The sequence below is a fragment of the Thermobia domestica genome, chromosome 1 (assembly GCF_964235325.1).
Source record: "Thermobia domestica chromosome 1, izTheDome1.hap1.1, whole genome shotgun sequence".
Lineage (NCBI taxonomy): Eukaryota > Metazoa > Arthropoda > Insecta > Zygentoma > Lepismatidae > Thermobia > Thermobia domestica.
The window spans coordinates 163,041,547-163,057,525 of NC_137454.1; the positions used below are offsets into that span (position 1 = coordinate 163,041,547).

At 34.0% G+C, this 15,979-nt stretch overlaps 1 protein-coding gene across 1 annotated transcript; it reads right to left on the reverse strand.

Moving 5' to 3' along the window:
- Positions 1–760: 760 nt before the first annotated feature.
- LOC145670314 (uncharacterized) lies at positions 761–12,723 on the reverse strand. Its single transcript, XM_081738842.1, has 2 exons — positions 11,775–12,723; positions 761–4,149 (listed from the first exon to the last, which is right to left on the reverse strand). The coding sequence occupies exon 1, from the start codon at positions 12,721–12,723 to the stop codon at positions 11,884–11,886; it is 840 nt and encodes a 279-aa protein (XP_081594968.1). The 3' UTR covers positions 761–4,149; positions 11,775–11,883.
- Between the last annotated feature and the right edge of the window lie 3,256 nt (positions 12,724–15,979).

Here is a 15,979-nt window from a genome sequence, read left to right on the forward strand (position 1 = left end):
GCTGTAACTCCAATTCCTAAAACTGGTGGAAGGACTGTAGCATAGACCTATCTCAATTCTTGATGTAATACATAAAATTTTTGATCAACTTATTTATAACTATCTTTATAGTTCCGTTCAATATTGTATTGTTCCTGAACAGTATGGATTTATGAGAGGCAAATCTACTGAATTAAACCTGAATAAGTTTTTGACATTGGTTTCTCCTGTTGTTCATAATCGTGGTCAAGTCGATACAGTCTATTTTGATTTTGCTTAAGCTTTCAATAAGATATCTCATTATATTCTTCTTAAGAAACTTGACTCCTTTGAAATTCCTAAATCTTTGATACTTTGGCTTGCTTCATACTTGTTCGGTCGTAGATTTGTGGTGAGATATATGGGTTGTAAATCATCTCAAGGATCCAATCTGTATTCCTTTTGTTTATAATATATATAAATGATATTGGTAAATCTTTGAAGTGGCCCCTTCTATTGTATGCTGATGGTTTGAAGATTTTTTCTAAAATAGTAAATTGTCAGGATCACTAGAAAATACAAGCTGATATTAATTCAGTTTATCAATGGTCCATTCAGAATGCACTTCCTTTGAACATGAATAAAATTTAAATTATATCGAATGTATCCTTTTTCTCATATTTAATCAATCATCATAGAATACAAGTTGTTTCGGCTAACAAGGATTCAGGTGTTATGATAGACAGTAAGCTATTATTTGATCAACAAATTTCTACTATGATATCTAAAGCCAGAAGAAATCTTGGGCTCCTTAAATGGGTTATGGGTTGCTAAAGACTTTAAAGATATTGTAACCTGTAAAATTTTATACTGTGCCTGTGTTCGATCTCATTTGGAATATGCAACTTTAATATGAAACCGAAATCTTTTTAGTATTGTTTAAGTTATTGAGTCAATTCAAATCTCTTTTTTGGCTTGGCTTAGATTTAAATTTAAACTGAATGAGATGGCTATTGGGGATATTCTTCCTAGGTTTTCATACGCAGTTCTGAATCTGCATGTTATTCTGCATCACGTCACTCTAATGCAAAAGTTTCTTACTAGATGTCGTTTGTTTTAATTCTTAGCTGTTTGAATTATTTTAATGTCATTATCAGATGGCTATTTATTACACCATAAATTGGCCTTTGGCTGTATGAGAAATTCTGTACACGGATAATTCAAATGTTAATACGGTCCCAGTTACTTTCGCGATTACAAGCGGAAACTGAAGGTAATAGAACAATGCTGTAAAATCAGAACTAAGAAAAAACATTATTATGCACATGTGCGTGCATGTATGTCCTACAACTCATAAGGTAAAAGAAAAACAATATTGCCGAAAGAAGTTAAATATTTCCAAAACAATGCAAATGCACAAATGAATTTCTACAAACAGCAAATAGACTAATTGATTTATCATATAATCCAGTGTTTCCCAACCGGTGTGCCGCGGCACACTGGTGTGCCGCGAATGGACCGCTGGTGTGCCGCGAGGAAATCGAAACAAAATTATTAATTCCATAGCAACCAAATTGCAAGACATAGGAAAAAATGTATAATTTTGTATTTCACATTACTATGAATTTCTACCATGGAAAAAAATACTGTAATTGTAATATATTATTCTACATCTATTACTGTGTAGCAGACAGTATTTCGGCTCGTACACATTTCCACGGTTAGCTGCTATGTTACGCTTCAATTGAGAGTCATACTAAGACCGAGAAATGGAAGCACTTGTACGATACGCGTCAAGTGAACGTTCATAGAACACTCATTCGCACGTGAATGACAGAACAACACTTTGTTCAACAGCTGTGTTTTGACTTCGACGCATCGCAAGCTCTGTGATTGCAATAATATGCACCGGTTTTGGTTAAAACAGTAAAGTTAAAAGTACAGGACATTTGTTTGTTCGTTTGTTATTTAGTGATCTTCGTTCTTAGTGAAAGGTTGGATACAGTTTTCGAAAAAGAAAGCGTATTTTTTAGAATCTGAGTCCTATATTTCATTGCAATTGTTTTCTATTTTAAAATTAGAATAAAAAATAAGCATAATGAATTAACATAGGGGAAAACCAGTGATCGAGCTTTCATTTCTGTGAGAAAGAGATCAGTAATCACAGAAAAAAAATTACCGTGGTATTTTATATTTGCAAATAATAATAATATCTATGTGTGCCGCGAGAATTCAAGTTACACCCGTAGTGTGCCGCAAGTTGAAAAAGGTTGGGAAACGCTGATATAATCGTTATCATTAGTTACAAAATTATGATAGCCTTATGATAAAATAAACAATTTTTTGACACCATTTTATCACATCTTTAGCAATCTACTCTACACTGTATACTGTAAAAAATTTCGTAGGTAAATTTAAAAAAACATTGGCAATCTGTTCGTCAAACCTCTACGTAAATCAATTTACACATATAAAGTAAAATTATTAATATGAAATGGTGTAAATTACATTTTTATCAATAAAAATATCATATTTTCTTACACATTTACTGTAAATTTGTAAAAAGAACAGGACATTCTGTAATTTAATCTAAGGAAATGTAAATCAACTTACAAAATGAAGGATAAATGATTTTACATTGATATTTGGCAATTTAAATACAAAAAAAAAAAAAAAATCCAGTATAATGTCAGCAATTACAAAAATCCATGTTTGTTATTTTCTATCACCTTTGATCAGTTGTAATTTTGCTTTTTTTATTTCCTTTGGGAGCGTATAAGCTCTAGTTTATTATCAACTTCCTGTTGACTGACAATAGGGGAGAGGGGGGTACATTTGAACATCTGTTTTCGAATATTCGTTTTTGCTTCCAAACACCCAGTAAGTTTTCTTATAGAACTGTAGTAAAAGCTAAATATAATATACATTATATTTGCCATAAAATAGAGTACTTTGTTTGATCTTGTCATTCTGTGCAAGGGCGCAGGGGGTGTCGTTCAAATGTACCCCCTTGGGGGGTAGATTGAAACAAGCATGGGGTAGATTTGAACATACGTGGGGCAGTTTTGAACAAACCATTATTTTACTACAATAATCGTTATTTTAAGGATGAATTTGTTTACAAACAACAAGGCTAATGTAACAAAGCAGCATTAACGGTTTAAGGCACGAGAATTAACCAATCGCGTATGGCAAGGAAATAATAATAATAGTAATAATTGCTCAAACATATATGCAGGCCCGTATTTGTATATTGTGCGCCTCTTTGCTCTAAATAATTTGGCTCCCCTTCGGAAACACATCTGAATTGAGTTGAATTCATAGTTTTTGGGGTCACTGAGATGAATAGTGACAGTTTTAATCCAATTCAACTTCAAGGTCATACTCAACTCCCGAGTGAGGCGGGCGAGAGTTTAAAAGTAATCGAAAACGACAGACAAGGATTAGAAAGTCTACACACAATATCAGCAGTTGGCACTGAACATTTGTCTTCCTTGTCTGAGAACACAAACATTGCTGGTACTTCCGAGTTTCAGAAAAGTAGAGGTAGAACAATGTTCAAATGTGCCCCCTAATTTTTGTTCAAAACTGCCCCTACCGGCATGACCAAGCAGAATTTGGTAATACCCAGATAGTACAAACTATTGTGAAATACAAAGGGCAACATTAGACAAGTAAATTAATGTACTTGCTTCTGCAATGAATGGCAGATAATATCAAAACACAGGCTTCTGTCAAAAATCTTACAAAACTTCACAAAAATTCCAACTTTCCACCCCACAAATGTAACAAAGTACTGCTGTTCATCAACAGTTACACTAAAATGGCAGATAACAGTTGACCGTCACGGAACGCAGTTTTGCCAAACTAAAAATTTTCAAACCACCAGATATGCTATTATTTCTAGCCTGTTATCTTAAATGTTCAAAGGTACCCCCTGTTCAAATGTACCCCCCTCTCCCCTACATCCTGTTCTTAAAACCCTCCAGCAGTTTATTCACATGTTTATATAAATTCTCTTGAAGTTCATTGATATTATCTTAATCTTCGACCAACTTATAAGTTGTTTCCAGGATATTGTATGAATATAAAGAGACTTGATACTACTGTGATCATGTATAAATCCTCTTCTACTACTATTTAGAAATTCTATTTAAAGTTCGTTTGCAATTTGGAGCTGTAAACTTGTACCTGTAAAATACAAAATATTGATTTTTATTAGTTAATTATTAATAATAATCTTAACTTGACTATATAGAGAAAGCGAAGACTTCAAATCATCTAAGATTATGCACAATCTGTACCTAGCGTTTGGCAGCCTTGCTTGACATAACTTTATTTACCGTGCTAATTACTGTAATAAAACTGTTCGATATCAAAATTACTAGCTCTTGTTTTTCCTTATGAACATGGACGTAAATTATTGTATTGATAACTACAGACGAAACTTTTCGTTAATGCGATATGTGCGAAACGTTAAAAAAAATGCGTATGTTTCAGGAAATCTCAAACTTTTCGTTTCAGAGCCAAAAATCACGTTTATATTATCGCGATTTTTTTTGCAAAATTAGGCATTACTTGCGAAAAATGCGAATGAAAACGAAAAAGTGGAATTCTTGTTAATTATTGCTAATAACTAAAAAGCGCATTTCCAATATTATTTAACTTTTAAAAAAACGTTACATTTACGAAAAAGCTCTGCGAGTTATTTCATCCAGAAACTGTTTCAGTTTCACTTCATAAAGATGTAGACATCAACAAAACTGAACTGTTGTTTAAATCCTTGACTGTGTTTTGTGGTGAACATGTTCATGATCTGTTGGCTGCCTAACGCGAACTTAAAAGTAAGGTTATTGAAGTTCTCAACAGTGAGAATAAGGGAATTGACATTGTTTCATTGTTAAACAGTTTAAAAGTTAACTACAGATCTTTTGCTGTCAGCTCGTTACGTTCAATATGGTTGCCAATCTCGAGTGTTGATGCTGAGAGATTCTTTTCCAAGTACAATATGATTGTTACTTACAGGAGAACAAACTTAAAAGAAGAATTGGTAACGTCTTGCTGCATGTTATAATTTAACTAAGGATAAGGTTAGAGGAAGTGTTTAAATTTTCGCATTAATTTGCTATATTTCAGTGAATACATTAGCTAGAATGTGCACCTAATCAAGGTATATCCTCATTTTGTATTAGATATACACCTTACTACCAAAAATATACTGTTTACAAATTCGATAACTTTTTTAAAAACTCTTCTGTAACATTAAAAAAATAAATGAAACATTAATGAGAAAATTGTGATAATTAATGCTATAAAATATCCAAATTTTTGCGAAAATGTTTCGTCTCTAGATGTAGCCCAAAATTAGGATTAACTCTTATAAGAGTACACAGTATGAAATATAGCCTTCAATTATCAATAGAAACCAGGGCATTCCCTGAGTTGAGCGCTTGGGGCGAGAGGCATGGATTCACTAATATCAGTATCTATATATCTATCTATATCTATATCTATATCTATCTATCTATCTATCTATCTATCTATCTATCTATCTATCTATCTATCTATCTATCTATCTATCTATCTATCTATCTATCTATATTTGGTTATTTTTCTTTTGGTTCGTTAAGAACACCTGTTTATAAGAGAGGAAACAAGCAGTGTTTTATTATTATTATTTCATGTTCTATTATAATTTTAACGCTCTGATAATTTACTCTGGTTTCCGATTTTATATTATGAAATTATTGTGTCAATGCAGCAAATACCCACTCAATTACCAATCCTGCCATTCCTTGCCATCCCAACATTATGTCACAACCCTGACTGCCAAAAGAGAAGGAAAGTCAACAATACAAGTGTTCAATAAAATTTTCATTATAATGACACATCGCACACCGGCGAGGAGAACGACACAACTCAAAAATTGTTAATTTTGAGTTATGTATAAATTCAGATTCGTGAGAGGTGAGACTGCCCTCTACCCGGCAATATAAGAATCATAGCTTTATTAGTTGCCGCGTGAGAGCGCAAGTGTCACTATTCCATAATCCAAAAATGTTTTTATTCACGTCGTCTATACTGTCATTTCTTAGTTGAGTGCTAATGTTTGTGTAGTGAACATGCTACAAGACTGTCACATTTTAAGTTGTGCCGTTATTGCTGCTCCGATTTTGATCATTTATAGAAAGATCAGTGAATACAATAATGACAGATTTTGAGTTGTGACGTTATTGTCGACTGATTTCAGAATATTGTCTTCATTTGTGACACTTTAATTTTCATTTGTGTCGTTATCGGTGCTTCAAAACAGTACTTTCGATTTTGTTGTGACTCTATCAACCCTAATGTATCATTACTACTGATTGGATTTTAACCTGTCGTTTTATTTATGACATTAATTTTTGGAGATGTGACAGTTTCGTTGAACGAAAATAATTCAGTGACTGGCTTACTATAGTATAGCTTGTGTTGCTATTGACATAGAAATATTAAAAATGAGTTTGAAATTTTCTTTGTCTAGAAGAGCTACAGTTTTAAATTTAATCTCTGACCACACTGGAATTTCCAAGAACAATTCGATAACGTCAAATACAAAATGTAAAACGTATAAGGGTAGGAATGACACCATTATGGAAGGAAAACATGGAGAAAGCATGTGGAAACCATTTCTATCAAACGTTGAATTCTGTTCGTTGCTATAATCGGAGGTGTTTGATCTTTTGCTTCTTCGCTCTAAACTAGATGAGTTTTATGAATCTTTAAGAAAGCAAGTGCATGTAACAGAAGAAAAGGATAAATCAAAAGAAAACAATGAAGAGCAAAGAATCAATGGAGTGCCTGAAGGAAAAAGAGAAGAAATGAGAAAGGATACCGAAGTTGTTAATGAAATGAAATAACTCATGATTTTGTAACCGAGGATGACAAACCTGTGTCATCATTATCGTCAGATTTTGATGACAGTGACAAAGATCCAGATTTTCATCAAACACTGAGAAAATGAAGAAGAAGCGATTGTTTCCTAATTTACTGTATCCAGGAAACTCAGGTACTAAAGTCTTAAAAGAAGCTGGAGATGTTTCAAGACAAGTCAGTGCCAAAAGAAAATAATGATATAAAGAATGGCAAGAAAAGGCCTGCAGAACCAAATGAATGGGAAAAGAAGTCAAAGTTAAATAGAAACTCTAGTAAAGAATACATTTCTACAAGTGGAAAAGTAGTAGCAGCAAAGAAAATACAGCGACCTTGTAAACACTCTTGCAAATATAAGTGTTACGAAAATATTAATGAAATGAAACGTGCTGAAATATTTAATCAGTATTGGGCATTAGTGGATATTACCAAAGATTTTTATATCTAAATGCATGGAACATATTAATCCTCAATATAAGTACCCGAAAATGAATGCTTCAAAACATAGAGGATTAAATAATGCATTTTGTTTTGAAGTTAATGGAAATCGTGTCAGAGTTTGTAAAAAGTTCTTTAAAGCCACGTTGGATATCACTGACCAAATAATAAGAACTGTGATAGAAAAACTGAATGATGATTGTTTGCATGAAGATATACGGGGCAAGCATAAAAATCATGCCAGCGTTGATGTTAAGATTAAAGACAGCGTCAGAAAACATATCAATTCAATGCCAAGAATTGAAAGTCATTACCTGCGGTCGCAGACTACTAAGGGTACATAGAAGGAGAAAAATCATTAGCTGACTTGCGCAGAGATTATGAAGAGGAGGAAAACTCAGTGCGAACTTGATTATGTATTCAAGGATATTTAATACTGAATTCAACAGTTTCTCTGTGTCCAAAAAGGACCAATGTTCAGATTGCGTTGGATATGAAAATTCGGTAGAAAAAGAAAAAGAAGAAATGCATGAAAAGTATAAAGCACATCTGGAAGAGGAAGATATTGTACGAAAAAAAAAAAAGGAAAAGGATAAAGAGAAAGTAAGCAGCAACTTTATAGTAGAGTGTAAATTGTATACTAAGAAAGATTAATAATATTATAAAGTGATTTTTTTGTTTTTAGAATTATTATTTGAGTTGTGTCAGTATTTGTGCCATATTTTCATTCATTTCATTTGTTATGCCAGATATTTTGTTGGCATAACAAATGAAATGAATGAAAATATGGCATAAATACTGACACAACTCAAACAATAATAATTCTAAAATATATATATATATACTTTATAATTATAAAAACATTACATTGTAATCTTCAACAGAAAGAGAAAAGATTAAAGTGTAAAACCACGTACCCTGCCCTGTATGCTCTAATATTTATTTATAGTTCCTAAATTAATATTTTAAAACTAGCAAAAGTTTCAATTGCGATTTACTCAAAACTAACTTTTTTGAGTTGTGTCATTCTTCTTGCCGGTGTTCGACATGTGCTACTTACTCACTAATGCAGGTAAATGTAATTAAGTGCTTTAAAATACGTAGTGTTATTATGAAAGTTGTAATTTATTATTTCGGCCTAGGCATATTTAGATACACTCTATACCTCCGTGTGCGGGGCTGATGGTGGAAGATGGAACATTCACCTGTACTTGAGCGTGGTGGGGGAGAAACTTCTTCTTTTTCCTATCAGCTTATGTCAAACAAAGAATAGCAGGAGTGTAAACTTTGAGAATATTCTAAACGATTTTGTAAAGAAAAAAAAAGCAAGAAAAATAAATTTCTAATAACGAAAGGAATAATGCGACTCGTTTATATTTTATTAAACTCTCACAGAGTAAATATGTCTCTAAAATCGTGGGAGGAAAAAATAAATCGAAAAAGGAAAGTAACGCGGATGCTTGGGATAATCCTCCTAAACAAGGTGTTTCACACCAAGCCTCCAACAGGAAGCTATTGCTGATTCTTTGAATACGCCTCCAAAGCAAGATGTTTCTCACCTGGCTTCTACTGCACTTCAAACTGGTTCTGCTTCATCTCAAATACTACTTAAAAATCTAAATACTCAATATCTCACTTCAACTGCATCTTGCAACCAGAACAAGAAGACGTACACTTGTGTCATTAACAGCATTAATATTGATCCTGATCCTGATCAAGTCAACACGTCCTTGGAATGTTTCAATGAGAGTGTCTGCTATTGATGTGATGAAACACATGAAGAAGCCTGCAAGCAATCTCAACAAGGACTTCTGTACTACATGCAAATTGATGCGCCACTGCACTGAAGCGAGTACTTGCCCGTAATGAGCGTTCTCTGCTAATACGTACCGTCCTCCTCGAGTCGATGTAAACCCAGTTTTACTTCAAAACAAACAAACCTTAAACGGCCCTGTAGGGAGCCAGCTTGCTGTGGAAGGTGTTTCAGTCTCATCGACCGAATAATGCTACAAATAAAGAAGGTCAACAAGAAGTCGTTCACAAGAAGCATCTCCAATAGAAGCAACACATTGACGAACGTCAAGACCCTCATCCAGGAAGAAATCACTAATGCTACTGAAAGGATCATGACGTGAAATATTCTCATTATCATTCAGTTGGACAATCCCGACTATGTACGCAAACTCATCAAAGACACGGCTACGATTCTACAGAAGAAGCTACACATCATACCATCAATCTTAGATAATCTTTACATTACCCTCAATCAAACCTAAAGGTATTTTCACAATCATCGCCAAGAAGATGTGACACAAAAAAGTTTTCAAGTAAATCTATGAATTTCATCAATTTTCGCCCGCTCTTTAGGATGAAGACACCTCATACGGTCTCCTTAGAGCCAGAAATATTCGCCTCGCATTGGCCAATCAGAAGCCACAGTTCCAGTTTAAACTCCTCCAGCCTTCTACACACTCAACTTGCAGCCCATTGGCTCATCTTGTCCAGTCAACGGAATTGGATTTGGTTTGAACACAAACAGCAATCTCCCAGTTCCATTATACAGTTCAGTGCTACATGCCAATGAATCTTCATCTACAAAACAAAACTATTCAACAATTTTCTCTGTAGACAAAGTAGCCGGAGGGATAGACGTTCTGGCATAACCTCGCGAGGACGAGTCAACACTTCTTGTCTTGTCATGTCTTTTCTGAAATAAACTAAATTAATTGTTTAAATAAATCATTTTACAGCCATTAAAACAAGTAGTATTATGACTATCCTTTTCAGATATGATATACTAATATTGATAGTTGTAGATTTATATATATATAGTTTTATACTGAAATGTACGGTACCTTACAGTATATACCGTATGTTCCGTCTACTAACTTTCACCCACTATTTAAGCGCACATTTTGATTGCCATCCATTTTGACTACATAATCTCTACCAAACTTTTGAAATGAAATGAATATATATATATATATATATATATATATATATATATATATATATATATATATATATATATATATATATATATATATATATATAGTTTCTACAGACCTTGGTGCAAAATACTTGTAAACCTGGGGCCCCGCAAAATGTTCCCAATCGGGCCCCCGCACCTTCTAAGGCCGGCCCTGGTAGTATCGTCTTTGACCGCTTACCAATTTTCTAAAACAGGTATTGAAGTCAGTTTTTTTTATTGCTCAAGTCAAGGATGGAACCCAAAAACACCCCAGATGCGTTTTGGAACCGGATGGTCAACTTGGCGGTGCGAAGTGGTGGCGGAGGGGCATGAATTTTTCGTTTTTTCTTAAGGCAAATTTCAAAAAAATTTCACGCCTTTAGTTTTCACGATATCAGATGGGAACTTTTCATACGGATTGTGTGTATTCTTGGGTACTTCTCAAATTATTCTCAGATTGCTACGTGAAACCGGAGCCGGGCCCGAGGGGCGCAAGTGTTCCGAGGGGATGATTTTTTAAAAAAAAATCCGATTTTTCCCGATGTTTCCGGTTGCGGTATACGATACGGACATGTGAGTGATACCGTTGTAAAGGGCTTGTTATATTGAAGAAAATAACGTTTCAACCATGACGTTAGGCCAAATAGTAATGACGCAGTAATTTTTTATAATATCTATATATAAGTGTGACTATATAAAGAGGCTAAATTCTGACTTTCAACAATTTTCTCCGGCCTTTTATTTTCAAGATAGAAGATTTAAATTTTGCACATGTATTATCTACATAACAACGTTTTTTAAAATAAAAAAATCATATCCCTACATCAATCCAGACCCGGGCCAGAGTATTTTGGCGGAATTAAAAAAAAAAAAAAAACAGGCCTTTTCCCTAATTTTCCGGTTAAGGTGTACAATACGGACGTGTGAGTAGTACTGCTAGAAAGGGCTCATTATACTAAAGAAAATGACGTTTGAACCATAACTCTAGGTCAAATAGAAATGACGCAGTACACTTTTGAAGTATTTTTATATATATGTGTGTGCATATACACATATGAAAAAATGGGTCACCTTCAGACTTTCAAAAATTTCTCCCGATCTCAGTTTTGAAGGTGTAAGAATGAAATTTTGCACACGTATTATGTACACAACACCGTATTTTTTGAAAGAAAAATTCATACCTCTACGTGGATCCAGGCCCGTGCCAAAGGGGCACAAAAATTTCGATTTTTTTTCGAAAAATCTCCTTTTTTTTCGATTTTCCCGTTTCTGGTGTATAATAAGGACAAGCGAGTGGTACCGTTGGAAAGTATGATCTATCCTGAAAAAAAAAAAAAACGAGGTATGAACCATGATCCAACGATAAATAGTAAGGAAGCAATAGCTGTTTGAGTGAAAGTCTAAAATTTACCTTAAAAAGTGGAAATCCTAAAACGGTTAAAGTACCATACAACACTTCTACAGAAAAAGTTAAAGAAAATTATTCCATACTCACACGATAACGCTTGGTGCCATTTATCCTAAGACGCAACTTTTACGCCATATACATCCTAGTAACATAGGCTATATTCACACATCCTATTGTTATACGAGAAATGGGATTGTCACATGCTTGGAACGAAAACAAATACTTTGAGCTTGTCGCTAGCACTTAATACTTTCTTAACGTTCCACTCCTTGATAGAAGGTTCTCGAATACGTGGAAGGCCTTCTAAACTTTTAACAAATCGAGTAACTCGTGGGTTTTTGGGACCACTAGCAGCTACAGTTCCCTTTTTGCCACTGACCTTCATGCTCTCTGAACTATAACTGGAAGTTGACAAAAAGGAATACGCAAAACATGAACACTTAGGAGATGGGGGTTGATCCGCATTTTCAGTGGTATCTACTTTTGCACTTTGGTGCGCCCGGACAGGTTCAGACAAGTAACTTTTCGCTTCAGATACATTCGGTCGGTATAGATGGCGAAACTCTGGTGCACTTTGTCGACGAAAAATAGCTGATGTCACGGGCATTTGCATCAGTAGTTTCGAGCTACCTATACTTGACAGAAGAGAGCTAGAACTAACTTTTTCATGAACTGGTTTTCCGTTTTTTTCTTCTTTTGTCTCTTCACCGGACGTTGAATCACTATCCTTCAAGTTCAGTGACTTCACAAACCTCTCATGTAGCTTCTTTCGAGTGTTCACTTTATTGTCCATTAACTGAATAAAATGTCGATAATTGCTGTCAATATGACGTAGTTGTTCTCTGTGAAACATTTCAGTTCGTTGAAGCTTTTTCGCTGTTAGACGTGAAATATTGGGTTTGTTAATTAGGATGGCTCGTGAAAGGGAGCTGCGATAACGTCTGCTACCGGATGACATTGTATACCCTACTAAAGAGGTTGACCAGGAGTCAGCTGGTGCTAACAAATCAATATAGGCAGAGACTGGCACCGTCATTGATTTTCTTTCACTTCCTATGTTTCTTCACTAGTAAATCACATATAAACGAAAAACAGAGTTCATATTGCGTTTAGAATTATGCTCTTATAATTACCGACTTATTTTTATTTTATTTAGTTATCTACAGTAGAAAGGCTTTCGCGTTTACAATAAATATAATAAAAATAGGTTGTTTCCAATATTTTGTTCCTTAGCTTTAATGATATGTAAATTCTTTACTAGTCACCTTCTAGATGAAGCGATTCAAGGTAATTTGTACTATAAATGTTAGAATGTTAAGTAAATAAATCAGCGTTTGATGAATCTGTAGAAAATTGGCTACTGTCACCCAAGCTGAGTGAATAAGACCAACTACCAGACGCTTTCACATTTTTATTACAGTAAACTTTCAACTATCCGGGCCTCTGTACTATCCCACCTAGTTAAAAAAAAAAAAAAAATCCGTGGTATAAGTTGTGGACAATCTACTCGACTTGTAACACCTCCATAAAAACCTGACTTTGCCCAGGAAAAGTAGTCGTCTATCAAGGGAAGTTTCAAAAACTGTAAGTTTTGATTCTTCTAAGTCTGCCTATTTATATTGGTGTAATTATTTATCAATAAACAGTTAAACAAGCTTAAATGAATTATTTAAGATGTACGCCTAAATTTTACGTTAATTGTATGTATGCACAGTGTACAACATTCTTTGTTTCCTGGAATTTAGTTGGGCTTTATATATAAAATTTATCTTAAAATGTGTACCTAGACACAATTACTCTTTAACTTATACTTTTATAAAGTTCTGACCTGTATTGGCCCGGCTTTTTTGTTATGCGGTTTGTCTTTCCGCCACATTAGACCAGACAGTCGGTAGTCTACTGTATTATTTCCCTATAAAATAATCTGACAGGAGTGCCCTCAACCGTCTCCATTTCAAAGTCTTGTATTTAAATATATTACTCCAGTATTCAAAATAGGAACAACAACAACAACAACAACAACTACTACTACTACTACTACTACTACTAATAATAATAATAATAATAATAATAATAATAATAATAATAGCAAAGAAAAACTTTGGGGGTACTCTATTAGATTCAATTGAATTGTTTCACAACTCCTGTTACCTTCTCCTTCCAGTTTTGGGATAAATAGAATCAATTCTTCTTGCAGAAAACTTGGCGTATAGATACATGATATTAAAGTATGATAATCTAATAAATAAGTTTTTAAAAATCACATAAATAGTCTACAGACGTTTGGTCGCCTTTCATAGCGAGAACTATATTCTTTTCTTTCTTTTTTTTCTTTTCTTTTTTTTTTTTTTGGTAAAACAAGAGAACAATTTACTCGCAGCGATGCAGCAATTTGTTGGAATGAATGTTATAATAGGCCTAGGTGTCCCAAGCTACGTGACTTTGCTTTTCATTCTAACTCAATATGTACACTCATGTCCAAAATGGCTGTCGCATATCTGTAACTGTCTTCTTGTAAGAATATAATTTGATAATGAATTTGCAGGGTACTTTTAATACTGATACTATGTGCATAATTGGGAAATGTACGTTTGTGGTAAATTTTATAGGAAAAGAATTATAAATACGAAAATTAGAATGAGTAAAACAAAATGTTGCTAAATCGACAAGAAAGTTTTATTTTCGTTTTATTGTTCTTATTTACTGTTCTTTTGACATGAAATTTGCCACATACATGTCTTTGTCGATTATACACATACTAACATTATAAGAAATACTGGGCGAAATCGTTATCAAATTATATTCCTGCAAAAACATATTTATAGACATACGACAATAATTTTGGACATGAGTGTACCTGTAAATAGTAGATTCTCAGGGATAACTGTATGATCTTGCCTCTGAAATATTATTTTTTAAACCTATTATTTAAAAAGCGAATGTGAGTTTCTTTCTGATGCGAATGTGTGCTTTAGCATGATTATTTACCTCAGCCCTTTCTTCTCCCAGGATCATATGCTATTAAATTGATTGAAATGCACACCCTAAGGGGAGAGAGGAGAGGTCAGAAACTTATTCGAAAAATCTCACGAGCCCGTCAAGTAGCAAGATGAAACTTGGTATATAAATTCCTCATTAAAATTAAAGAGAAACATATAGCATTTTTTAAGATTTCCGTTTTAAAAGGGAGAAGGGAGCATCTGTCTATCTAGATATATAAAAATGTGTGTTTGTATTAAAGCACAACATCTGGAACACCTGGGGCAATTTCAACCAAATTTGATACATATATAATTGGGCAGGAAGGCGTGTAAAAATAACCGGAAACGACCTCTATTAGTATCGAGTCTATATTTTCGGGATTGTCAAGATGATTAGTGAAATTCGTGGAAGACATTTAACTCTCAACGGGTGGGAGAGGTGTACATGTAAAAACGATCTAAAACGACAGATATTAGTGTTGAATCTGCAGTTTTCGAGATTGCAGAGATGGTTAGTGATACTCTCGATTACATTTAAGACTAAGTTTAGGCAAGGGGACTTACCAAGCATCTCTTTATTTTCAAAGTAGCAACTGACTTCACTAATTAACAACACCTATCTGAGGGAGAATGACCAAAAGATTTTCTTGGTGTTACAATGATTGCATTATCCAAGAAAAAGCAAGCAAAGAAGGGTAGCGATCACAGAACCATTAGCCTTATTTCCCTTACTGGAAAGATAATTGAGCGTGTACTGAATGGACGGTGGAAAATAAGATAAAAGAGATGTTGGAGGTGATCGGTTTGGATTCCGGAAAGGGAAAGGCACCAGAGATGTCATTGGGTTGATGAGAATTATATCAGAACGAGTTCTTGGCGTAAAGGAAAAGTTGTATTTGTGCTTCATCGACTGGCAAAAACTTTTCGTCCAGGCCAATTGGACGAAACTTCTGAAAATATTTAAAGAACTCAGGGTCAACTGGAGAGAGCGACGGCTTATTCGCAACTTGTACATAGGACAAAGATTGAAGTTGCACTTGAATGAGGAGAAACCAATAGTGTGGAGTAGGGATGGCCTTTTTCGAAAAATCTGTTTTTCGATTTTCGGAAATTTCATTTTTCGTTTTTTCGTTTTTCGCTTTTTCGAAAAATTTTTCGTTTTTCGTTTTTCCGAAAAAATTTTCGTTTTTCGTTTTTCGAAAAATTTTTCATTTTTCGTTTTTCGAAAAATTTTTCGTTTTTCGTTTTTCGAAAAAATTTTCGTTTTTCGTTTTTCGAAAAAATTTTCGTTTTTCGTTTTTCGAAAAATTT

Coding starts and splice junctions, on each gene's coding strand:
- LOC145670314 (XM_081738842.1), bottom strand. CDS start 12,723: ATGACGGTGCCAGTCTCTGCCTATATTGATTTGTTAGCACCAGCTGAC.